Raw genomic sequence first — 25992 nt, 5'->3', positions numbered from 1 at the left:
AACCAGCCATGGGTAACTCTACCCACCATCAGACTATGTGTATGAACAGAACAGCAAACACACTGCAGAGGGAAGAAATGAAAAAAACCAAAGTAAGCTACTCGAGCTTGCAAAACATTTTCTCGAGAGTGAATTGTCTGCTGAAAACATATTAAAAGAAAAGGCACAGGCCCGCCTGATTTGCAGCCGTTCACTTCTAAACCGGCACCTACCAGTAGGCACTGGAAATCATTATCACACGACGACTGTTCATGGATTCACGACAGATGTGAGGAACCCTTTGGTTAGTGCAAACCACAAAGTCCCTTTGAAGACAAATGAAATGCCACATGTCCCTCTTTTCTCCCATATGTGCATCCCTCACGACCAGGACGCCAACAACCCTGTTGAATGGTTGGTGTATGAGTAACGCATGATAAAGAATAAAGCACATGTGACATGACAAAAGGATAAAGCGCATGCGGGCAGTTGATATTATGATCACTCACATGACAGAGGACGGATTACAAAACCTTGGAGAAAGGATAAGGGAGTGCAAGCTGTTAACCCAAGTTGTCCAGACCATTGCCTGCTCCTACACACCTCTAGCAGACTTCTGGGAAAAAAGGAAATGGAGCAAATTACTGGTTACATATATTTTTCTGGTGGACCAGACCCAGCTGGGTGGATCTGAGATTTCCCATATCATGTTCCTCATTTACAGCTATTCCAAACACAAACGGAACCCCATCACCACTACTCCTCCTCCTCTTGTTACCACTTCCCACTACTCTAAGGACTAAATGCGGATGGACACAGAACCGCTCTCTCAGAGTTAACGGAGGGTACTTCCCATCAAGAAAGACATGTTGGCAAGGATGTGCTTACTCAGCAGATAGGAGGCTTCTGCCTCCAAAAATGTCAACTTGTGAAACAACACTCCTTAAACACCTTATTAGATCACTTGTTTTCATTAATTTTTAAAGACAGTTCTCAAAGTACATTAAAGTGCAGACAGTAAAAGAATCTAATAGCAATAATTTTGCTTGAAAGTTTTTATTAGTGGCCATTATTCTATTACTTTAGAATAACATAGATATTACATTTAAAATCAAGGAGATTGTATCTAATAAAACATAGGTGCAATGGCACTTTTCTTGCTTGACTTCCTGGTTTTTCATTAAGTCCTATCATAAAAAGGGTTAGTACATTATTAGTGTCATTAGTGGTTCATTATTTCTTTATTAATCTTACCTTATGAGCTAACTATACTTTAACCTCAGTTTAATCCCCCACATAAACATATATTACAGAAAAAAAAGAGAAAAAAAGAAGGGAAAAAATTTCAATTAAAAATATTATGCTCAGAAACCACTGAAGTCTGACCACCTCTGTGTTCCACAATAACTCACTCAGATATAATTTGCTGTGCTTTGAGCTGAAGTAAAGAAAAATGGAAAGGTTTTTATTTTTCTTTAGAGAATGCAGAAATATTTCAACCTTAGGTTCACTTGTCAATTCCCACCCTGTCACAGAACTGCACTTAAAATGTGTAACAGCTGAATGTTATGAGTTTACCTGACAAATCCACATATAGGCCAAAATCAACCTCATTTGCCTTTCTGTTCTTTTTTACTAAAGTGATATGTTTGACCTGACTTCGCATGGTACAGCAAGAGATCCATCAGCTCCCCAGACCTCCAAAACACTTTTAACTATCAATTTAGGCCTGACATATCAAGTTACAATCTCTTGAAGCTAACATTCTCAAAAAAAATGGATCTTTCACGGGCACAGAAAGGATACTATTTTCAAATAATCTAAATTCAGCCTCAGAGATTTAGCCCCTCAGCACTAGTATTTCCTAAGAACTTCAAGGCAGTGTACACAGGTTGGAGGTTTTCTCACTAATCTTAAAAATAAACAAGCATAAACCACTAGAAGCGATGCCATTACGAGTAATGGATTTTCTTGTTTTATAAGGTTTGCCTCTACATTGGTAATAAGCACTTTAATGCCAAAAGAGAAAATGAGCACAAGAAGGAAACGATCCTTGTAACATACAGTAGCCTACCCACAACTTTTTCATCTTTGTAGTGTAAGAGCAGTAACGTTCAGTGAAACAAATGCAAAATTAATTCCAACTGACTGCCCTGCGGCAAATCTCAAGTGGTGGGACTGACCCTAGGCTTGCTACTGTGGCTGCCATAGCTTTGGTTGAATGAGCTTTACTTTGACCCTCAAGTGACAAACCTGCCAATAAGTAACAATGAGAGATGCAAAGGAACTTTCTGACATACTGCTCTTGGACACAGACTTACTTAGGAACTCAGACAAACAAACAAACAAAAAACCAATCCACCATCACCACACCAGAACAAAAAATCCTAAAACCTGAATGGGCTTTCTAAAGTCTGTTCACTGCAAGCTTAAAAAAAAAAAAAAAAAAAAAAAAATCAATAGCATTTTAAAAATCCACAAAAGACCTCACTTGGATTATAGTGTGGGAGAACAATTCATTAAGATGGAATTGACATTACCTCTAAGGGATTTCTTGAGTTTTCTACTCAATTCAATTCAATCCTAAAACATGGGTGTGATATTCTGGATTTGGAGTTGACTGATCACAACTAGGACCTCAAGATCTTTTGAGAGAATTAAATGAAAAACAACAGGGATTTGTCATGAATGCAGCATATACTGTTGATGTAATTTGACCCAATGTTTTGTTACATGGTCTTTGCTGACACCTGTTGGTTTATTTTTTGTTTCTCTTCTTTCTTTCCTTTCCTTTTTAAGAAAAAGCATCTCTGATTTTAGAAACGGCTTGACAATTACTTGGCTTCAGAAATGGCTTAATTACATATGCCATCATATGAAAATTCTCTGTTCTTTTGAAGTATGCATACATACACGTATATATGTATTAGTACCAAGCAGAGGCTTCAATCAAGCACCTTGCACTAGAAGCAATTGAACACCAGCAGAAGGCATGACCTCTATCCCCAAGCTAAGTAAAGAAATAAAGGATGAAAAGGTTGCAAAACAAAGAAGGAAACTACGAAATGCCCAAAGGAATAACAAAGGAACAAATATAAGTAAGCCTTTTAAAACACATTTTAATATACCAATTCAAGAACTAAAACTTAGGATTATTATTTCTAAATTTTGTATTAGATACGAGTTATGAAAAGGGATCTGGAACAAAGAGCAAGAGCATTTTGATTATTCTGACTATTAATGAAAAAAATTTAGTTTCGGTGGAAGGTGGTGCTATGCAGTTTTGAAAGGTTAAAAACACGACATATCAGATTTACATAGTTAAAGCATACCAGCTTTTGTAGTTACAGACAAAAAAGTCAGTGATGTGTCAAGCATCTCATTTTGCCACCTTTGACTCCCTCAGCAGAAATGACCAGATAAATATTCACAGATGGACCCAAGGCTTAACGTTATGTAAATCCAGAGCAGAACTTAAATTAACACCTTCTTTTCACATAGAGATGTCTTAACCATTTTGCCACCGTGCTCCAGCATAGTAGTGGGTCAAAACAAATTGGATTTACATAAATTCAGCTGAAAAGGACCATGGCGCTAAATGTTAGCAGCATTTCTTTTTTCTCTTCCTGGCACAAACAGCAGTTGATACCCTCAAGAACACAAATCACAGAAATGTTTATAGTTTCACTATTAAATAATACTTGCACCTCTTTTTACTAGGTCAAGTAAACCAAATGGATCATGCTGGGGTCATTAACTCATTGCATTCTTAGGCGGCAAACTCAGTACCCTCACTTGCTTTGAGTAACAGACAAAAGCTAGCAGTTAACTTCTAAGAGAAATGGCTAGCTTGCCTTCTGCTTTTCTAGTCCACGGTTATGGTACCTAGTACTCTGAAAGAAACTTCCTCTTAAGGAGAGAAAAACTTGCCCTGAAGGCACTGTGTCTTCTGGGGGTATCAAGCTGAAGGCTAAGAAAACACCCTGGATGTTGAACCTTTTTCCAGCCTTTTTCATCCCTTTTTCAAGACAAGATTTCCTTTTCCTGTTCAACATGGCTGAGCCCATCTAACCTAGCCTTGTGTTCTGCTGGCAGGCAAACTCAGCGAGGGAGCAAACTGCAAAAAACTCGAGGTATGGCAAAAGCCAGGAGAACTTTCGACCAAAAGGTAAGGCTGATCCTTCATATGTGACAAGTGAAAACCTGACACTTTCGCTCTTGTATAAAATACAAGAAAAAATTTAATTTAACAATGAAGTAAATCGTTATTTAAAATGTCTTTATTAGATCAAATTTGGAAAGGTTAACATATGCTTTTTCTACTTTATTTTTAAAACTATCCTTCCAGGAAGAAATATTCTTGGTAATGGAGATTTATAACATAAACTTCATAGCCCATACTACTTATAACAGAGTACACAAATATAATAGAGCCCATACATACATAAAAAGAGGAGAGTATGAAAGGATATTGTTAGTTGCCATGACTATTTATGTTGATGTTGTCCAAAATTCACAGCAGATCCTTTCTTCCTATGAAATTATGGCTGAAAAACTAATGTAGACAATCACGCAGCGCACACATGTCCAAAGACAGCCCATCAGTGTAGTACTTCTCATTACGCTACGTGGGCACAAGTATTGGCAGAAGAGGAAAAACAGCAAATAGTGAAGCTCTACAAATGACTGTGTTTTAATGAATTTTACCTGTATACTTCATTTGGGAAGGAATCGCATTATTTCCCAACCCAACCACCAAGATACAGGCCAATTACATATAAAACATGACAGTGACTAAGAAGGATCACAACAATTCATGATTTTATGCAAACCCCAACTATAGGCTTGTGTCTTCAACCTTCTACTGAATACAAATACTGTGAAAAGAAAAGTTTTGGGGTTCTTTTGTGTCAAATGGGAGATGCCACAAGCTCTGATGGAAATTTTGCATTAAAACAGTAAAATGCTTAGCACGACCGACTTAATAAGCAATTATTTCTAAAAAGTCTGTGAAGCTACGAAACAGACGGAGTCAGAAAATACTGTGTAAAAGCCTGTTCCAATGTCCATTTATAAACCATGTGACAAGGACTGGGGCACATGTTCATGTTGGCGTCTGGCAGTTTTCCAACAGAAGTTTGCGTGATGGGATCCTCTGCTCTTTTGGAGGGCTGGGGCATGCAGACATACAGCTATGTTTGATTAGACAAGTGGTTCAATTACAGTAGTTACCAGTACAAAAATGTATCAAGCAGGAAGCAATGACAATTCCCACTGAACATTGGTATCAAAATACTGTCTGAAAAGGAAACTTCTTCCTAACATCCGGTTTATGTAGTTTTCATAATGTTTCATAGAAACATTAAGTAGGCAATTTTATCACCCAGATACACGTAAAGAAAATGGACATCCACAACAGTTAGCAGCAAGCTCGTGTGCAACTTATAATTATACCACAGCCGCTAGCCTGCAGAGTTCTGTGCAGAGTTCTATGTTCGGTGAAAGGGTATTATAAAAAGACAGACACATGAAAGACCTTTAAAATTCATCATATATCAGATAAAATAAAGTGACCCCAAATAACAGTCAAAAGAACACAATGAAAAGGTGAGATTAGGAATCAGACAGATCTTTTGCCTGAAAGCAACTTGCTCTATGACAAGAGAATCTGTCACAATTATCTGTATGCCATGAGAACAAAGCAGAGAACCTGCACTGAGGATGACCTGTCCTCTACCAACCACCAAACCATATTTATTGTTCTACATGACACACGGTGCTGTGACCACATACCGACTAAGCGTCTTCGTTGCCACTGCTATCTTCTGTCAGTAATGTGGGCAAAGGGCACAGAGGCTGATGGATGCTCCCCCTTTGCTCTGCTCAAGGCCTAATCCCGACAGAAGAGGCAGGAGACCAGCACATCACCGCAGAGCACGGCAGCAAGTAGGCTGGCAAGTGACAAGTCATCGCATTACCATCTACCACTTGTCTATAGCCTTGTTTTACATCTGCTGCTTTTCCACTTTCCTCTTCTGCAAACTGAGGCCAAGTTGTAAACTTGTGAACCTCTAGTCTGGTTGAGTTGCTGGGCATGTCATCACACACAATGGCAGGTCAGTGTGCTCGTGACTCAGGCTTGGGAAGTGGCTTTTGCCGACTGCTCCGGCATCCAGGAGAAGCAGAACCTGCAGAGGGCCAGCAGCTACCATAGAGGCACTGGCAGCTCCCGGCGGCACCCGCAGCGATTCACGGGCAACGGCATGGCGCAGGCAGACAGTAACCTACAGCTTGCCATCAGAATCCCATTTTTGTCCCCTAATTGATGGCAGAGCCCAAGACTTTTCTCAAGTTAATGAAATGGAAGCTTTGGGTTTTTCAAACAGTAAAATGCCTCCACTGATACTGGAAACAATTACTGCTGCTCCTTTTGATACTCAGCCAAATAATCTGTTTTTGGCTGGGTTGAGGGGAAATGAATATTGTGGCTTCTCCTGCTATTTGGGCTGCTGGCTAATGTGCCTTATTTTCACAACACAATATTCCTAAAATCATGAGTTGTAATGAAAGAGCAAGAACATATGCACTCCTGAATATTGGAAATCAGCCCCAAATTACATTACTACAAATCTGAGTTAGGACCCCTTCTGTTACTGAATGTACCCTGTCCAAAAAAAAATCTTTATGAAACAGTACTAAAAATGTGCATCAACCTTCACTTCCCACTTGCATTCATCTTATGATTTACTTTCCTTTTCACTTCACCCATACTATCTCCAGGGTTACAGGCTATTTTTATGTCAAAAATTATTAGTAGGTCATGTAATACTGCAGCCAAATGAATTCTGCTTTCTAATGCATCTGACACTATCCTCAGTTGGTTTCCTGTGCAGGTAGAAAGGTAAGCCCAAGAAACCGACAAATACAAAAATCTAGTGAGCATTTTACCAAAGATTTTAACTTTCTAAAAGGCAGTGGAAGAAAAGATATTTTTAAATTCTTAGGCAGACTGTGAACTGAAGTCAGATTTGTCTTACAGACAGATCAACGAACACCATCTTATGGATTTACTTTGGAATTATCCAATCGTACTGTGTCTGTATAAACAAAAATTTGTTCCAGAAGGAACTATTAATGATGTTGTTTATTACTTTGCAGTTTTAGTGTACTGATGCAGACTGATCAAACTTGAAGCCATATACTTGCAACTCAATATGCACCTTGATCATTTCCACAAGCCGATTTCAACATACTTGCTCCGAAAATTATTTGAATTTTATCTACCTGCAACTATACACATCTGGAAATATTTTTGCATACTAGGCATCACCGTGATGAAGAGCCTTGAATTATGTTGACATATGCAAGAACTGATCAGACCTCTCACTTCCAGATTAATCCCTGCAAAGTCCCTAGCAAAGCAGCACCCAGTGCTCTCTTGACACTCCCAAAAATACTTCAGTGAGAAGAGGTGTGACACTGTAAACTGAACAGTAGATCGAAACCCAGCACAAATGAGAGCTCTGTTCCTGGCTGACTGCGATGGATACAAGCTCATGTTATCAAACAAGCTGTTCTCTTTTCTATTATAAATTGATCTCAGGGCACACACTCTCTTAAAGTGCACTTTTGCCAAACACAATGGAGTTGAGCAGGGGTATATATGCTATCAGGGAATAGTTTTTCAAGTGTACCATGACACGCGTCTTGAGCATCAGTTGGTGGAAGGCAATGTATGCTCTCAAACCGAAACCTCGAATAACAGAGGAACCTGGGAGCAGGTGGCAGGATCCATACCAACAGTAGCACTTGACAGAACCATCGCTTTGATACAAAAAAAAGCAAACAAAAAAAGTTTGAAAGCAAACAAGTGTTCTTTCTTCCCTGAGTCCATGTCACACACTGGCTGTAACAGTCTGACACTCGGGACCCTTTCTGAACAACCACTTAACAGTTGTGTGCAGTTTGTGACGCTCCTTCTGAAGTTTTCCTACTGTACTTCATGAAACCTCAGTGAATTGTTACAACTGACCACCTTACAAAACTCAGAAACCAGCACGTTTTCCCCTTTAGAAGTCAGCTTCACAGCAGGATGAGCCTACTCCCATCCACCATGGTCATTCCTCTCACACCTCCGTCCTGCTTTCGGCAGGGGTAGAGTTAATTTTCCTCTTAGTAGCTGGTGCAGTGCTGTGTTTTGGATTTGGTGTGAGAATAAGGCTGCTAACAGATGTTTTTAGCTGTTGCTAGGTAAGTTGGGATACTTTTCAGTTTCTGGGGCCCTGCCAGTGAGAGGGCCGGGGGGCACAGGGAGCTGGGAGGGGACACAGCCAGGACAGCTGACGCCAACCGGCCAGAGGGACAGTCCATACCATGGGGCATCCTGCTCAGTACAGAAATGGGGGGGTTGGCCGGGGCCAGCCGATTGCTGCTGGGAGGCTGGCTGGGCATCACTCTGCGGGGGGCCAGCAGCTGGATGTGCATCACCTGGGTTTTCTGCCTTCCCTTCGGATTTCATTCCTCTCGTCTTCTCCTTCCTTTGCATTATAATTGTAATTTATTATTAATGTTTTTAATTTATTTCAATTACTAAATTGTTCTTATCTCAAGCCTTGAGTTTTACCTTCCTTCCTGATTCTTCTCCCCATCCATCAGGGCAAGGGAGCGAGCAAGTGGCTGCACAGTACCTAGCCACCAGCTGGGGTGAAACCACAACAGCCTCACAGGAGACAGTTTCATCTAGGGTCTCCTGTCTCCCAGGAGGTTCCACCACCAGAGTATGCAGACAGAACCCTGTAGAAACCAATCACAGTTAGGGTCAACTACAGTCTGCCATTTTTAAACTCATCAGCCTGATGTAATTTTGAAGCTGCCTATGCTTTGAGTTGACTGGAAGTCGGTTGACTGCCGAATGCCCAGAGATGCAACAAAAATTATCCCGTGATTCTAAGACAAAAATCAGTAGCACCATTAAGACAGGAGAAGGCTGTGCTGCCCTTCAGCCAGACCGGGGCAGGCTGGACAGTTGGGTGTGGAGGAACCTCATGAAGTTCAATCAGGTCAAGTGTGAGGCCCCACAGCTGGGGAGGAACAGCCCCACACACCAGCACAGGCTGGGGCTGATGAGCTGGGGGGAAGCTCTGTGCAGAGGGACCTGGGAGTGCTGGTGGGCAGCAAGACGCCCATGGGCCAGCAGAGTGTCCATGTGGCCAAGAAGGCCAGTGGGATCTTTGAGGGCATGAGGAGGAGCGTGGCTGGCAGGCAGAGGGAGGTGATCCTCCTGCTCTGCTCTGCCCTGCTGAGGGGACTGGAGCACCTCCTTGAGTCAGCAAGCTGCTGTGTGGTGCTTGGCTGCTGGCTGGGGTTAAACCATGACAGTCCTTTTTGGCACCCAATATGGGGTTCGAAGTGTTTTGAGGTAACAGATTTGATTGGAATGTGCTAGATCAAACGTACAGCTGTTATTGCTGTTTAGCTATTAAGAGGCAGGTTTCTGTGCTTGCCATGGGGCTGCTTGCCTTACTGTACATCACAGTTCAGTGCTCATTTAGTGGCTGCTTCTTGCTTTCACCGCTTGCTGTACTACTTATCATCTACTATGCTGTGCCCAGGGACATTTTGACAGTCCCCTCCCAATTTTGTGTGCCCCTACAGCCCTCTCACTGGCATGGCCCCAGAAACTGAAAAGTTTCTGACTTTGTATAGACATTACCTAGCAACAGCTAAAAACATCTGTTATCAGCCTTAGTCTCACACCAAATCCAAAGCACAGCCCTGCACCAGCTACTAAGAGGAAAATTAACTCTATCCCAGCTGAAAGCAGGACAAGGGGACACAGCCAGGACAGCCGACCCCAACTGACCGAGGGAATATCCCATACCATATGACATCATGCTCAGCATATAAAACTGGGGGAAGGCAAAGGAAGGGGGGATGTTCAGAGTCATCTTCCAGTAAGACGCTTGCCTTCCCCAAGTCACCGTGTGTATGATGGAGCCCTGCTTTTCTGGAGATGGCTGAACACCCACCTGCAGGTATAAAGGCATACAAGACTTCAACACAATTGTGCTGAACTCTAGATGCATAATTTTTGACTGCCTGGGTATGTGTGCCTCTCCTCTAAAGATGAGCCACACAGGTTTCTTCATCCCTCGCAAAGACCTCTCCCATTGAGACATCAAGAGTTAAATGGAAAAAAAAGACATCACCCCTTTTCACATTAATAGGTTTAGCCACAAGGTAAATTCTTGTAGCCCTTTGCTGGAGACAGTGTTACGCCCACATGGATACCCAGAACAGAAAAAATATGGTCCTTGGCCATTACCATAATATTGCATGAGCTTCACAAGTACAAAGCGTGTATGGATTACAGTGACTGATCTTGCCCCATACACTTTATATGTATGACAGAGAGACTTGCTTCCCTCCTCCTGCTCTTGACTCGGGTAGATAGCACATGTGATATTTACTGTATCAATATTTCAGGAATGTGTATGACAGTTATCAGTCATTTGGCTGGCAGAAACCCCCAAAAGGTGCATTCACTACACAGGCAGCTGTAATCCTCGACTTATCAAACATAACGACAAACCACTGTAATACTGGAAAAGGATTCATGAGTTCCAATATATCTTGGTCACTTATTTAAACGATATTCTGGCCATTCACATCTTTTACACATGCTGACTTTCAGGGTAGTTGCTTTCAGAGACATAGCAACATTTGTACACACACATATATGGGTGTACACACTGAAGGAGCTCAGCTAGTATCTCTTGAGTGCTGGGTATGCTGGGTACACTGTTTTCCAGTCAACACTTTGACCTCTGTGAAAAGCATACCCTCTTTGCAAAAAAAATGACAAATCTTTCCCTCAATTAAAGATCTATGAAGTTTTAAGGTGAAGAAAAACCACAAAGAACTTGTGCAACTATCAGCATTGTGTCCTGACATCTTTGACACTTCATTCTGCCTCAACAAAAGCAATTTCTACCCTAGAGTTTCATCATTTCTATTTTGCTGACAGCTATTTTAGCATTAATCTCCACCTCCACTGCTACCTGCAGTTTCATACAGGTTTTTAACTAGTACACACAATATTTGTTTTAAAACTTAGAAGCTAAAAGCCTCTGTAAGTCAGCAGTACCAGAAATGTTCACTTCAAAAATTCAATTTGCACTGCCACAGTATCAAGTAAAGCAGGATTAAAAAGTTGTTTCAATAAAAAGGTAGGGTGGTTTGGCCCTGGCTGAATGCCAGGTGCCCACCAAAGCTGCCCTGTCACTCCCCTCCTCAACTAGGCAGGGGAGAGAACATACAAGGGAAGGCTCAAGGGTCGAGATAAGGACAGGGAGATGGCTCACCAATTGCCATCACAGGCAAAACAGACTTGGCTTGGGGAAAATTAGTTTAATTTATTACCATTCAAATCAGAAAAACACCTTCCCCCCACCGCTCCCTTCCGCCTGGGCACAGCTTCACCCCCAGTTTCTCTCCCCGCTCCCCGCCGGCAGCGCAGGGGACAGGGAATGGGGCTGGGGTCAGTCCCTCAGCTGTCCCTGCCGCTCCGTCCTCCTCACACCCTGCCCAGCCCCAGCCCGGGGTCCCCCGCAGGGCGCAGCCCCCCAGGCCTCGTCGGCCCCAGGAGGGTCCCCCTTGCCATGGAAACCCACGACAAAATGGTAAGAAAACACAAATATATATATATATATTTTTACAAGATTTGAGATCAGCTGCAACAATCAATCTTGATACATTTATTGGCATAGAAGAAACTGAGTATCAAACTCCAGATGATCAGGCAGTAAGAATGCTTATACTTTGCAACTACTTTCATTTAAAAATTTCTTCTGGTTACCTGTCCTAAATCATTTCTTTTGCTTGAACCTTCTGCCTTCTTATAATCTTAATAAACTACGAGTAAATTCCTTCTTTCATTTATGTCGTTACCTGAGATGGCAAAACCAACTATAGCAACACTCCCTTTCTTATGCTTGTTTTATCAATATTACATGAAAATAAAATACTTAGTCTCCGTTTTAAGTTTATATTTTTTGTATAACCAACTTCACAGAGTCAAAAGTACTTACAATATCCAAAAACGTACCTCACCTAGAACGGCAGCTTACAGTGGACAAACATCCCCTTTTCTTACATTTAGTATTTTCCCATCTTGCTTAAACATCAGCTTTAAGGTCTATTGCACCAAAATCCTTTTATCAGCATATGAAAAAGACACATGACTAATGCACAAAAATTAATTATGTCTTAAAACCAAGTTCAGGTTATAGAACCTAACAAAATTACTTTCAGATATATTTTACACACTTATTTATACTTTTATGTGAAATTCTCACATGCATTCTGACTGGGACAGACACATGTCAAGTTTCAGGTTAAAAAATACACTTAACAGAGCCATATATAGTGGAAATGAGGACAGAGGCTTAATTTTTGATTTCTAGAAGAATGAATATTTTAATGTAATTTTTCCAGAATGTGTTATGTGGTGTCAGATCTGCACGGAACTAAGAGAAAGTTACCGTAACATCTATATAATTTACTCTGCTGGAAATAAGGCAAAAACATATGCACACACCCCCCACTTGCAGTTAAATCTGTGAATAGAGGCAAATTCTTGGTTTTTCTCCTCAAAGATCTTTCTTATCTTATTACCAACAATATACTCAGAGGAACTCAAGGATTTGGCATATATACAGGAAAGAGTTAAGATGTGCAATTACCCAAAACACACAACAGGCAAATGTGGAAATGGACACTATTTCTAGAGGAGCACGATGCTTTCCTGGATCATTATGGACAGGAAAGTGCATGAGTTAAGATAAACAGCTATGTATCAAGCCTTTCAAAACCCTAAGTAACCGACCTACTGAACTGATCTTCCTTTATAGTCCTAACTGTATCTAACAGCTTCAGGCATGCTAACTGGGTATTTCTGCTCCAGCGATGAACAGAAGATAACAGATACCAAAATTCAGTTGTGATTGAGTTAATGAATTGAGCAGCTGGAGCATCTTAAAGTAATTTTAGGTTGTTTGCACATACAGAAATACAACGCTCTATTGATTTATAATTGAATTTTTTTCCTTTCAAATTATTCCTATTAAGGACTGACACAGCTGATACAGCTTTATTAAAAAATACCACTAGTCTGCTGAATTTTAATAAAAATATTCCCAGAAAAATGGATTATATAGGTCTCTCGTTGAAAACACAGAAAGTGTTAAGTTCTTCATCTTGGAAAGGCTGAAAATCCTGTGAAAGAGAAGTAACTCTTCTAGAGTTCTGCAACTGAGGTAAAATAAACATATTTTAAAAGGGCTGCTTGATGAAGGCAGTAATCTACATATCTCTGGTTTTCAAAAAACTCCTGCTGAAACAGTGGAAAAACACTTTGCCTTTCATAGAAACTTTTAATATCACTAATTGAAACAAGAATGGAACATTCACAAGACAAGTATGAACCAAATGGTTTCATCACATAGGCTGATCTGTATTCTGCCAAAGCACTACTTAAATATATACTTTTCTAGTCATCTAGTTGGCAAAACCCAGGTTTTTTCACCACTCCTTTAACAAAAAAATAAGCCAACTATACCCCATCTTACTCCCTTGCTGCAAACTCTCTGCTGATTTTGGAGTTCACTGTTCATTGTTTTTAGGTGGGAATGATTAATAAGACCAATGATAATCCAATTTTGTTCTGCTGTGCAATAAATCTTGGTTTTTTCCTAACAAGAAAAAAAGACAAATAAAGGAATGGATATGTTTAGATAAAAGGTGGGTTAATTGTATTTTTGATTTCAGCTACATGAAAATGGTTGGTACAAAAGTTTATTAAGAACTGAGAGTCTGAACTTCTGCATATAAACTCAGGATGGCAAGAATGGTTCTAATTGAACTAAAGCTGCTGAAGGTTTTATTTTTAAAAAGCTCATGATTAACTCATTGAAACACTCCCCCTACTCCAATTTTTGTCTTCTTTTTAACAATTAGTACCATTCTTTGAATTGCAGCAACTTGCAAGTGCTTTATAAACAACCATCTGCCTTATTGTATCTTCTCTGCTTTTCACTGTTTATCAATTTAAAAATGTAAAACACATTTATCAACACATTTATCAACAATGTAACAAATTCCCATCTGGGTTTATGAGATGCTCATCATTTCTTTCAAGAATCATGCTAACAATAATTACGAAACTATCTCTGAACCTTTCGAGTACTGTCATGTTACTGTGATAAACCAACCTACTGCCAATTGCTGCCTACAAACTAGAAGAGTTCACTGAAGCACATCTGACATAATCATTCCAGTAAAAAGTCTTCACAAACAGCAGATTTTGAATGCAGATTTAGCATATGCAAATGAATATACTGCATGCAAAAAAGATCCATATTTAAATTTAAATTTCCTTAGGTACTATTAAGTAGTCTTCAATCCTTGCTGTCTGTCCATCTACTTCACTCACCTAAATGAAATGCTGAAGATAAATAGATTGTTGAAAGCCGAAATCTTTCTAAAATTCTAAAGACAATGCACATACATGATTTAGATTATTTTTTTTTGTGCTGCCCCTACCAGCATTTTCTCTATCTTAGGCATTGGTTAAACATGAATGAAGTAAAAGGACTGGAACCTTAATAAATGTATTACTTATGGCTTAGGAACTACCATTACAGAGAAACTCAGTATTCTGCCCCAATATTAGGTGCTTTATCCAGTTGGCGTGAAGTTTTCTGACATCTTTGTTTCACACTTGCTTATCAGAAACTGAAAAAAATCAAGTTAGCATAAAAATAACCTGTAATCAATAAGCCATAGACTCCTAAAGAACCGTATTTATAATAGACTTTGGTGTCCAAAAAGTGATTGGTGTCATTTAGGCTCTTCCTGCAACTGGTATATTCAAAAGTATTCCACGTGGATTCTTCTCTGTCTAATAAGAAATGAGATCACACTTCACTGCAAAGATCCTGCTCAATCTCTTTCTTCTGCTCAACTGTCTATTTTTGTCCAAACAGTATGACTCTAAATATTTTTCCAACATTTATTCCATGGTAAAGTTTTGCTAAAGCAAAATAACCTTCTGCAACATTCATTAGTAGATGGGGCATGACTTGCACAGAAATAGCGCTATCAAATTGCTTCCAAAGACCACCTAAAATGGGATTTAACCACTTTAAGTGTGGTGGAAATATTTTAGTTAGGCGCTTTCACTCTATCTTTGAAACAGCACATAAAGTTAGGAAGAGTTTGTTAAGTTTTCAGTGAGGATTTTTACTATCCCCATGAAAGTTTACCCTTGACTGTAATACAAGACACTGAAAATCTTCAATTCACACACACACACACACTTAACAGACACCTGTTAACTATTTGGCATCTAATCTCTTTGAACAGAACAACCTCTTCCATGGCCCTAGCCAAGCAAGCATCCCAGGAAAGAAAATGTCCGTGAACCTGTCAGTAGATGACATCTCTATTTATTTTGTCCTGTTAGCAAGACAAATTTTTCCAACCATTAAATAACTAACAGCAAATACATAATAGTAAGTCAAGGTACACAAAGGTAATTTTGCTTAATACATGGTGTGCAGCACATACTTTAATATATTAAAGTCTCACTAGCCAGAGAAAATCTGGAATGTTTAATGATAAACTGTCTGTGCAAAGAAACTGAAACTAGAGTGTAAGGATTTCTACTAATCATCTGCAAATTTTATTTGGAACTTGATCCTGCAGCCCTTATTCACAAGATCAGACCTATTGAGTTTATTCACATGAGCTTCGGCTGCAAGATTGGACCTTAAGTACTATCAGGTGCACGTGCAGCCTATCATCAGATTTTGGGTTATTCATGTAAGAAGCTATCCTTTCAAATGCAGACTACTTAATGCTTCCTTCTTCATTAACTTACATGTCCTCTTCTGCTGCTCTATGCTTTCATTTGTGCTATGTAAATAGCTTCTTTCTCTCAGTCATCCAAACAAATAATGCTCTTTGCAACCAAGGAGGAAATTAGTAGCAGGTGAACGCTTATTTTTTAAATTATGTTGAGACCAAGCTGTTCTTTAACTTAAAGGAGATCTGGGAAAAAAAAAAAAAAAAAAAAAAAAGTATCTCATTTTACTACTTAGCAATCTTAATTATGGGTTGTCATTGTCAAAATTCTACATACTCATTTTTTTTCCCCCCACACAAACATTAACCTTGATGGCTAATCTACTTTATGATGAGTTGGACCTAACATTGTGCGCATCCATTAAAGCCGTTTATTTAGTGGGACGAGACTTCTCTGATTATGTAAAATTAACTGTATCTTGTCATACACAAAACATGCAAGATATTTCTGACTTAGGTGTTCTATTTCATTACTTTCCGTATCTGTTCAACATGAATATAAGGTGTTTTCTTGTGCTACGGTGTGGTAACTGTAAAAAATAACCACAATTCTTCTGCCACCTGCTTATACGCTTCTGTAGGTCAGACAGCCTGCAATTACAAGAGATGGCATACACTAGTGCTTGAACAGGACCACAGCAGAGGCATTTACATCACAGTCCACATATTTACAAATTCTGTTTGACTGACTTAAAGACATGAGTAGGCGAGCTGTCAGTACAGGTAAGTCTCTTCAACAGTGATGGCACTCACAAAAACCTCTGCAAATTAAATGGCCTCCAAGAAATCACCAAATTATAATTACCCAGTGCTAGAACTGTAAGAGACATGCAGAGGGACAGACAGTAACTGCCTACTGATGCTAGGGATACTCTGCTTACTGTACGACTATGGAAGGAGAATGTCAACATAATTTTTTCATATGAAATCTTGTTATCAACACAAACGGCATGACTGGCAAAATGCAAGGTAAAGTCCCAACAGCAGATTTTACTTTTACAGTTACAGCTAATTTCAGAGTCATGATGAAGCAGAGGCTGAAGCTGACTGTTGGCAATTTCAGTAGCTACAGTATCAATTGAAAGCACGGTACAAACAATGAACATAGATATGTACTTAAAATGCAAGGAGACATATACATCATGTGAGTCTAGTCTGGAGTTTAACCTAGAATCCAAATCTCTAACTCCTGGCCAGGGGAAAAAAAAACCCCAAAAACCAACAATCAACCTTGAATGGGAATGGTATGTCTGCAACAACTGAACTGTTGTCACAAAATTGTTCTCAATCGTACTTCAAACTTGCCACATGGAATAATCGGCAGTTAGAAGCAGCTGCAACACCATGTTCTGTGCACTTCTGTTGCCATTTTAATTTTTAAAAAGCAAATGGAGAGGCTCTCCACGAAATTCAATGCCGCAATAGCAATGACTGAACCAGAATCACAAAATTATGAACAGTTCACTAAATTGTCTATTAGGAGCACATATCAAGAGGCTGCAGAACAAATTGTATGCCTGAAAATAACAGATCAATGAATGAAGAATAAAGAGATGTAAGAAGTGGAGACGTTGACGAACCATTGTAATTTGTGAAGAATCAATTTCCATACAGCCAGAGTAATGGCAGAACATCACAGATAGCGTATTCATGACTTTTAACAGCAAAAAATCATGGATTACCAAATGGAAATTTATTAATGCTCCAAGGAAGAGAGAATGATGCTGTAACAAGGTCAGGAAGTACACCCACTCCTTAAAATTAGCAAAACACAGTAAAAGCAGACCACAATATATATGTACAGTGAAAAAAAAAAAAAGATGCCTTGGGCAGGACGGCTATATCCTTTAAAAATTAGAAAACCAGCATACAATGACTGAGCTAACAATGGAGACACTGAATACATCAAACACTTTTGTCTGATGATACAAGTCGAGCTACTTTATCATCTCACTGTATGTCCACCTACATATATGTTCAGCAACAAATACATATCAGAGAACTCCTAAAGCCAAAGAATGATGTTTCAAAGCAAAGGCATAAGGCCAGATTTTACTACACCACCTTACAAATTATAGGAGCTGCTTCTTCTTACACTATTACAGTTTGCTAAATGCATCCTACCCCAGACTACAAAATCAGAGGGCAATATACTGTTTCTGTACTATTCAACATTTGCATCAGTGATCCACCAATCTATGGCGGAAAAGGCGGCTTTATCTATGTGAACAAATGCCAATGGTCTTGCTGGTCAGCGTCGCCTGTGTTCTATATGAACAACCATAGTGCCAAAACCAGACAATGGAGCATTTATAAATTTGTAGCTTGTTGGAAGAACTGTGTAGTATCAAGCACCTCACAAACAACAGACAAACACAGATGTGTTTCTTTTTTTCTCTAAACCTACAAAACAAACAACTGAAAACAATTCACCCTGTCAGATTCCTGACCTCAAACCTTCCTTCCTTTTTACCTACCAATAGAAATTAATCGCACTTTCAGAGATCACTCAAACCTGGACTTGGAGAATGATAAGGCAAAATGCACAAAGATCACAGATGTAAGGCACCCACTTCATGAAAACATCCACCTCCGGGTTAACCGAAGATCACAAAAAGTCATTCGTTGACACAGAAGGCTCAGACACAACTTATACGATCAATGTGATCAAGTTGGTGCCACTTTATTAAGGGATACACAGCAATTTATACTCTACAGGTGCTATTAATAGACCCACACCGATTTACACCCCCAGCTAAAAATACACACGCTACGCAGGCTTTGCTATGTAAAAGGTGAGAGGTTAAAACTACTCGTTCACACGCTTCCACCTCCCCCATGATCGGTCCCGGTGTGGTGACCACATGCTGCTCCCTCCTTGTGCAAGCATCCTGGTTTTTCTCATCTTTCTGTCCACCTCTCTTACCTCTCCGCGAATACACGGTTTCTCTGTCTCCCTTGGCCTTGCATATGTCCTTCACAACACCGGCAGCTTCTTACAGCTTTGGCCTGCTCGGCCTGCTATTACAACAAAGTTACTTGGTCTGGATTGCTCATAATATGTCCGTTGTCTTCCAGCCACTCCACAGTCATCCATACTACTATGGGTGGAAGCCGTGGCACTCACTACTCATATGCACAGAACGAGAAATTTTACAATGTTGCCAAACACATACAAGAAGGTGCGGTCGCACAGGAACCCATACAGACACACACTAATCCTTACAGGGGTCTCCTGTCCAACTCATTTATTTGGAAAATGGGGATACTGGAACAATATAGGCACACACAAAGGTCTGCACGCGCTGGCTGTGCAACAGGTGCCAGTCTGCTTCCTGCTAGAAGAAACCTGTATCAAGTAACTTAGACAATGCAACAGATTGGGTGATAGCACATCCCCTGTTTTGGAAAAACATATAGCTGAGGTGAGAAGTAGCAGTCCCCATCACCCCCTTCCCCGCCACAGTCCTTACAGGAACAAGGAGGAGGAGGTAAAAAGCAGGGTTCTTCAATTCCTGGCAACAGAGCTCTAACAGGACAAAGCGGTGCTGAACAGCTGAGCAGCTCCAGCACAGAGCCCAGGCTGATCCCTGAATGAAACAGAGGGGCTCAGTGAGCACAGAGCACCAGATCACCACCCCATGGAGGTTAAGGACAGATGGCATGCTATTCCTGTTAATCAAGACAGGCAGAGACTTCTGCTGTGCACTCTTTTCTTGAGCCTGCATGCTCAGTGCCTACAGAAGTTCCCAGAGCCTATCCTGCTATACTTGGAAAAGGCCATGTAATTAGATATTTCTTCAGCTTTAACAAATGCACTCTTGGCAGCATGAGAAACTATATGAAACTGTTTGGTGATAAATTTAAGTATATACTTATTTATCCATCCAAGAAACTCAATCAAGATACTTTACACTGTTTACTTCGCAGTAGTGTAGGACTGGCTGTCATTTCAGACATTTTAGTCTTTTTACTCCAGTACAGAAGTGTATTGACTGGGAGTGCACAAGAACCTGGGAGGGGGGCACAACTGAGACAGCTGACCCCAACCGACCAAAGGGGTATTCCATGCCATGTAACGTCATGCTGAGCAATAAAAGCTGAGGGAAATGCGAAGGAAAGGGGGACATTTGGAGTTATCTTCCAATAAGGTATTTGTCTTCCCAAGTCACCATTACACATGAAGAAGCCCAGCTTTCCTGGAGATGGCTAAACATCTGCCTGCTGATGGGAAACAGTGAATTAATTCCTTGTCTTGCTTTGTTAAATGCATAGCTTTTGCTTTACCTATTAAACTGTACCTCAGCCTATGGATTTTCTCACTTTTACCCTTCTGACTCTCTCCCCCCTCCCATGGTGGGGAGCAAGCAGGAGGCTGTCAGGGGGGCTGAACTGCCCTTGGGGTTAAACATGACAAAAAGAAAGTTTAAAAGACAAAATGTCTAACCATGTGCAAACAAACATATCTCCAAGTATCTGAATTACTGTGACAGGTGTAAGTGGGGAATAAAGTGTTTAATCCTTACTAAAACAATAATACTAATGAAAGTGGACAAGCAATGGGGCAAAGGCAGTTCTGAATGGCATGCCATGATGATTCCAACAGAAACCGCCAGGCAATATCATGTAGTCTGTAAGAAAAAAAATCCCTACTTTATGCACAGAACTGCGCATCCCCTTTCTCCAACAGCCACTCTGATGTGAACAGCATTACTACCTGGAAGTCAGCGTGCTGAGGCTGTTCTTTCTGTTGGGCAGGGGAGGTTGTGACAGTGCAAGGAAGACCTCAGTACACACTGGTCTGCATTCACTGACATCAGCTGCCTTTCTTCTCCAGTCAGTGCTTTGACTCTTAACGCATTACAAAAAGCATGGCACCGAAGCTGAAGTAAATTCACATAGAAAAGGAACTGTGGTCAGTCACTTTTACACCTACTACACTCAAAACATGCCTACAAAAAGCCTAGGAAGTACCAGTAGCATCTAAATATTTAATACACCAACAAATATTCAATCAATCATCAGATCTCTACTTAACCAATCTAGTGACTCCTGGTATCTCCTGGTAACGTAAGAAAACCAGCCAATGCATTTATTTTCATCTAGAAAGTAAAATGCTACAGTTTTACACCCAGTGCTTAACCCTGAGGAGAAGAAAGTTAAAGAAAATACTGCACTGTAGAGTATTTGCTGATTTGTATAATCTAGATGATATTCTATTTTGAACATATACTGAAGTCAAATTGTAGTCTAAATCACATCTTAAACTATACAGCAAATAATGGAAACTACTACTACAGCATTAACACACAACAAATCATGAAATACCTTTTATTAAATGACTGCAGCCTCACTAAACCTTTATTAACATATCTACAAGTATCACTCCTACAGAGAAACACAACAAAAAGCACAACACACTGATACATATATGCATGCATACAGGCACACAATTTATATACCTCTCCAAGAGCTTCATAGCGCTTCTGGTTCCACCTATGCAAATCTTCACGATAATTAAAAACAAATGGCTCTCCAGTTTTTATGTGTCTTAACTGCCCTTCTGTAAAAAAAACAAAATAATTACATTTTGATATACGTCTTCATTAAAAGACATTTAATTACTGGAAACTTAAATGTGAACTTTGCATCTAAAAATTGGGCTATTACGAATTTCTTCTCATTTTTGGTTATATTTCTGAAGGAAAACAACTGTAGCTTAACAACAAAATTCATTCCCCTTGAATAGTATATATTACTAGATAAAACTAAAAGACAAGTGATGACTGTGAAATTACATGCAGGTATCAAATGCCAAACTGCTCTGCAAGAAATACTTATGTCTCAACTGCTTTGGATTAACAGTGAAATGTAAACGTTAGCAGTTAATATTTTATCTGCAGTTGTCAATTAAGCGATCAAATCGTAGCTACAAATCCCCTACTTCAAAACCAACAGCATTTATGAAGAAATGTGAGTACAAAATCGGCTGGAGGCTGGAAGGAAAGGAAAAATTTATTTTCAAGATTAATAACACTTTAAGTTAATCAGCAGAAACCACTTCTGCAGTTAAGGTCAGTATCTTAACTCACAGGCATGCTGCTATCAAGAGCTCTGAGATTCAGGGTACAATGAGATTACAACAGTAGAATAAAGTAGAATGCTTGATCAGAGCAAAACCACATGCTATTCTTAGATTCCAGTGTAACTTTTTGTAGTTGGCCCTGTTTACAGCAAAAGTCTAGTAGCGTACCCAACCACAGATAAAGATACGGACTGAGTTAAAATAACAGTAGTAATAAAACGGAAACAAGCAGGAAGCAAACTGCAGAAAATAGGTATCTTACCCATAAAGTTTCAGCTTATTAAACAAACACAGGTTATGAACTTAGAGCATCACAAAATTGCAGTAAATCAGAGAAACATTAAAAACAGGGATAAGAACAAGTATCTCCTTAAAAAGTTGAAATGTCTGCATGATGGAAGTAAGGTTTCTCAGCAAAATGTTTCCTCTTGAACAGCAGGAAATTGCTAACTTAGTTCACACCTTTTCAGGATCTCTACAATTTGATTCTTGATGTATTGAATAAAATATATTTAAGATATGGTATCACTAATAGTTATACTTACCTGCTTATTTGACTTTTTTTTCCAGAGCTGTCTTACCTCATGTACTAGACACCAGGGAAATATTTCTCCCCAACTTCATATCCCTGCCTCCGGTCCAAATACCCTCCCTCTCATATTTTCATCATAAGTCTACCTTCAGCTGTTCCTTCTCAGCTAGTTATTCTTCAACTATGCCATTCAATAGTACATAAAGCTGCTCCCTCCACAAGTAGAGTGAAGCAAATATTTGGTATATTTTTTCTCTGGCTTTCTGGAACCCTTGCCTTCTTCAGAGTCTTTGAATCTCATAAAAATCTTCCTTACTATTCCATCATAAAAAGAAGCATGATTTGACATAAGAGTACACGACTGAACATCTGCATTAAATGTACAAAAGCAAAATGGAGACCTTTTTTGCTTTGCTGACCAGTAGCATACTTAATAGGTTTTGCTGCATTCCATGGAAATCACTCAGGCTGTGAGGTTAGTGATGGAATATTCAATAACATCATTCTAAAACATCATTCCCCAAAATTGAAATTTCAGCCCTTTTTATCAACCACATATGAACCATTAACTCTGAAGTCAGTAAGGAAGACAGTAGACACTGTGCAGATCTAAAAATAAGGAGCTGAAAAGTGACAGAGCTGAACCCCTCCCATCAAAGAAAGAGCATCACTTTCATGACACTTTTAGTCTCTAAGTACCTTCCTGTGAAAGCCATCAGGGTATTAAAAAGCTAAGTGTTGCATAAATGACTATCATTTAAAGGAAAGCTCTTTTTTTTTTTTTTCTTTAAAAGTGGAAGATGTTAGACAGGCAGATTTAGAAACTAAAGTTCTTCTGTTCACAGAACAGTCACTGCAAAGAAGTAGAATGTAAACATCCCCATTTGTCCTACAGGTTTCAAACAATCTTGAAAGAGCCATTTCCTGGAGTCTGGTATTACTTCAGCTCAGAGGCTTATTTTTCAGCTGGATTTTAAAATGTATGCACTGGAAATCATAAATACTACTAACTCATTTAACACACAGATTCAGCTAGCTGGAAGTACTTGTCATCAAACACTTAGCTATAATGCAAAGCTATGACCCACACCAGAAGAGTAAGAGACAGTCTATCACACTGCTCATCCTTCCATCAATATAAATAGGTGTTTTCCTATTGGTATTAATGAAATAGCTTGGATAAATTATTACCTGAAGTGATACCTTCTTTTGTATCCATAAAAATGAATCAGTAAATAAAACTTTTCTTAAACGAGTGACCACTTTAATTTTGCTTTTTAACGCTAACGTTACAGAAATTTCTTTCAGAATTTTTGTATCAACAATTCTGTATTAGAAAACACGGAGCCATAAAGTAAGCACAGTACAAACCTACAGTATTGTATAAAAATGAGGGATTTTTGTGACAATTTTATGAAATAAAAAAAATCACTTAGCTAGATTTACATGTCTGTTAACAATAAGGCTTAAAATTTTATTCTTAACAGCAAAGTGTGAAATTCTAATAGGGATTTGTAAGATATAATAAAAGTTCTGATAACCTCTCAACATTATTCTAAGTATAGCCTTTAGAAAGCATATACGACTTACTTTCATTAAAAACATACTCAAATCCTTCCAGAGTATCAGGAAATTCAAGTGGTGGTTCATCTTTTTTCATTAGTTCATCCAAGTCTATTCTAGACAATAAGTCTAAAAAAGGAAAAGAAAAATTATATAATGCAAGCTATGTCTTTTTATTTCACTATAGGACTGACAAAAATTGTTTGTTCAGATTTGTAGGACTTAAGGGCAGAAGGGCAACCTATATAATAGTAAACACAGGACTTTGTTATTCCAGATACAAAAGCCGGACCTCATTGTCAGTACATCTTCTTACTTATTTACCTGTCTTCTCTAATGTTGATCAAAAAATGTCCAGGGACAGACAGGCCACCGAAGACATAGTGATTTGTTTCACTTACTAATTACCCTCAATGTGGGAAAGGTATCTTTGGTATGCATCACGGTTTTAACATGAACTTACCTAGCTTCAATATCACGTCACCGATACATTCTTGTTTGCTTTCCCGAAGACCTCAGATTACCAAATGAACATCATCTCACACGCATTTACCAGCTGTGTGATTACAACACTCCCTAACCTTCCCTTTGATACCCAAATATCTCTGTATCTCTTTATACTCTTTATTTAGAGTTATCTGAATCCTCCTCTCAACCATCCTCTCTTAAAAACATTCAAGGTGGAGAAATCTGCCATGTGTTTTATAGCAAGCCATGACATACATTCCTCTTTCAGATTAGGATGGTGTAACCTAGTACAGCCTGCATTCACTAAGGCAAGTACACTAAAGTAAGAGTAGTCTGCATTCTTTACGCTACATTTAAGGGTTTACATTTAACCAGAGGCAAGCATACAGCAGTATCTTTTGCTTACATATAACTACTAAACAATTAAATAGTGCACAATCGTCTCTCCTCTCATTGCTCATCACCCACACAACCCTGCACTAGCGTTCTAACATATTCTGTGATTATTCATTAAAAAACATCAAGAACTTATTCAGCAGGGTTCCACTGATATTCTCCTACCTCCTCACAGATGAATTTGAAGACCACACAAACATTCAGTTCAATGCCGAGTCTGAATTATTGCTGTTTCATAAATTAAGATATGATGTATTACCAAGGAAACACATTACATATTCTAAGTACATTGGTTTATTACCTTTACCATCCAAAGTTGTAGCTCAAAGGAAAGAAAACAGTTTGAAAAGTCATTTTCTTTAAACTTGCTTTGTTTGACATTAACTACACTTTCATCTTTCAGTTACTTAGAAACATTACTTGAATAGGTTTTGTATCACTATGTTTGCTTAGTCTTGTTGCCGATGACAAGCCTATAGGTTACCCATGTTACCAAAGCTTAGTACTGGTGCATTAATCCTGTGAATTTTCTAGCGTTCAAAATCTACTGAAGACTAGTTTCATCATTCTTGAGAATTCCTTGGCCTGCTCTTTTATAGCTCTTCAGTTTCACATGACATTCACTCAAGCGTCCGCAAGATTGTCTCCAGCTCCTCCTTCTCTAAGTGATTTCAGTGAAACGAAATGAGTGATTTCATGAAGTGAATGTGAATTGCAGCAGACTGCAATTGGTCTGTGCTCCAACCACCTACGCAGCCACTTTCTTCCTGTGCAATTTTTCAAGTTAAAATTAGCTAAAGTGTTCTTATAGTTTTGAGATTCGTTCAAGATCTGATCCAGTATTCTCACCTAAGACCTTGGACTCTCCAACTAAATTTGGAACTAGCTCAATAGAGGCCAAAACTGAGCAATACACAGGGGTCCTTCTATAACTCAATGGGAGTTCACTACATTGCATGAAGAAAACAACCGCCTCAGAGGAAGTTTTCATTATGTGGAATATTTCTTGGACACTAAACCTTCATGAAGATCAAACAAATGTTAA

At 39.3% G+C, this 25992-nt stretch overlaps 1 protein-coding gene across 2 annotated transcripts in view; it reads right to left on the bottom strand.

Annotated features, from left to right (window-relative positions):
• FAM172A (family with sequence similarity 172 member A) overlaps positions 1 to 25992 on the bottom strand; it is a 270181-nt gene that overhangs the window by 222094 nt on the left and 22095 nt on the right. For both annotated transcript variants that reach the window (XM_055698497.1, XM_055698498.1), the window contains 2 exons: positions 24111 to 24212; positions 21366 to 21466 (listed from right to left, as the gene is read on the bottom strand). In XM_055698497.1, coding sequence (XP_055554472.1) covers positions 21366 to 21466; positions 24111 to 24212 — 203 coding nt within the window. The remainder of the gene's footprint in view (positions 1 to 21365; positions 21467 to 24110; positions 24213 to 25992) is intronic.

This window comes from Falco cherrug, chromosome Z (assembly GCF_023634085.1).
Source record: "Falco cherrug isolate bFalChe1 chromosome Z, bFalChe1.pri, whole genome shotgun sequence".
Lineage (NCBI taxonomy): Eukaryota > Metazoa > Chordata > Aves > Falconiformes > Falconidae > Falco > Falco cherrug.
This window is presented reverse-complemented; position numbering and strand designations above follow the sequence as displayed.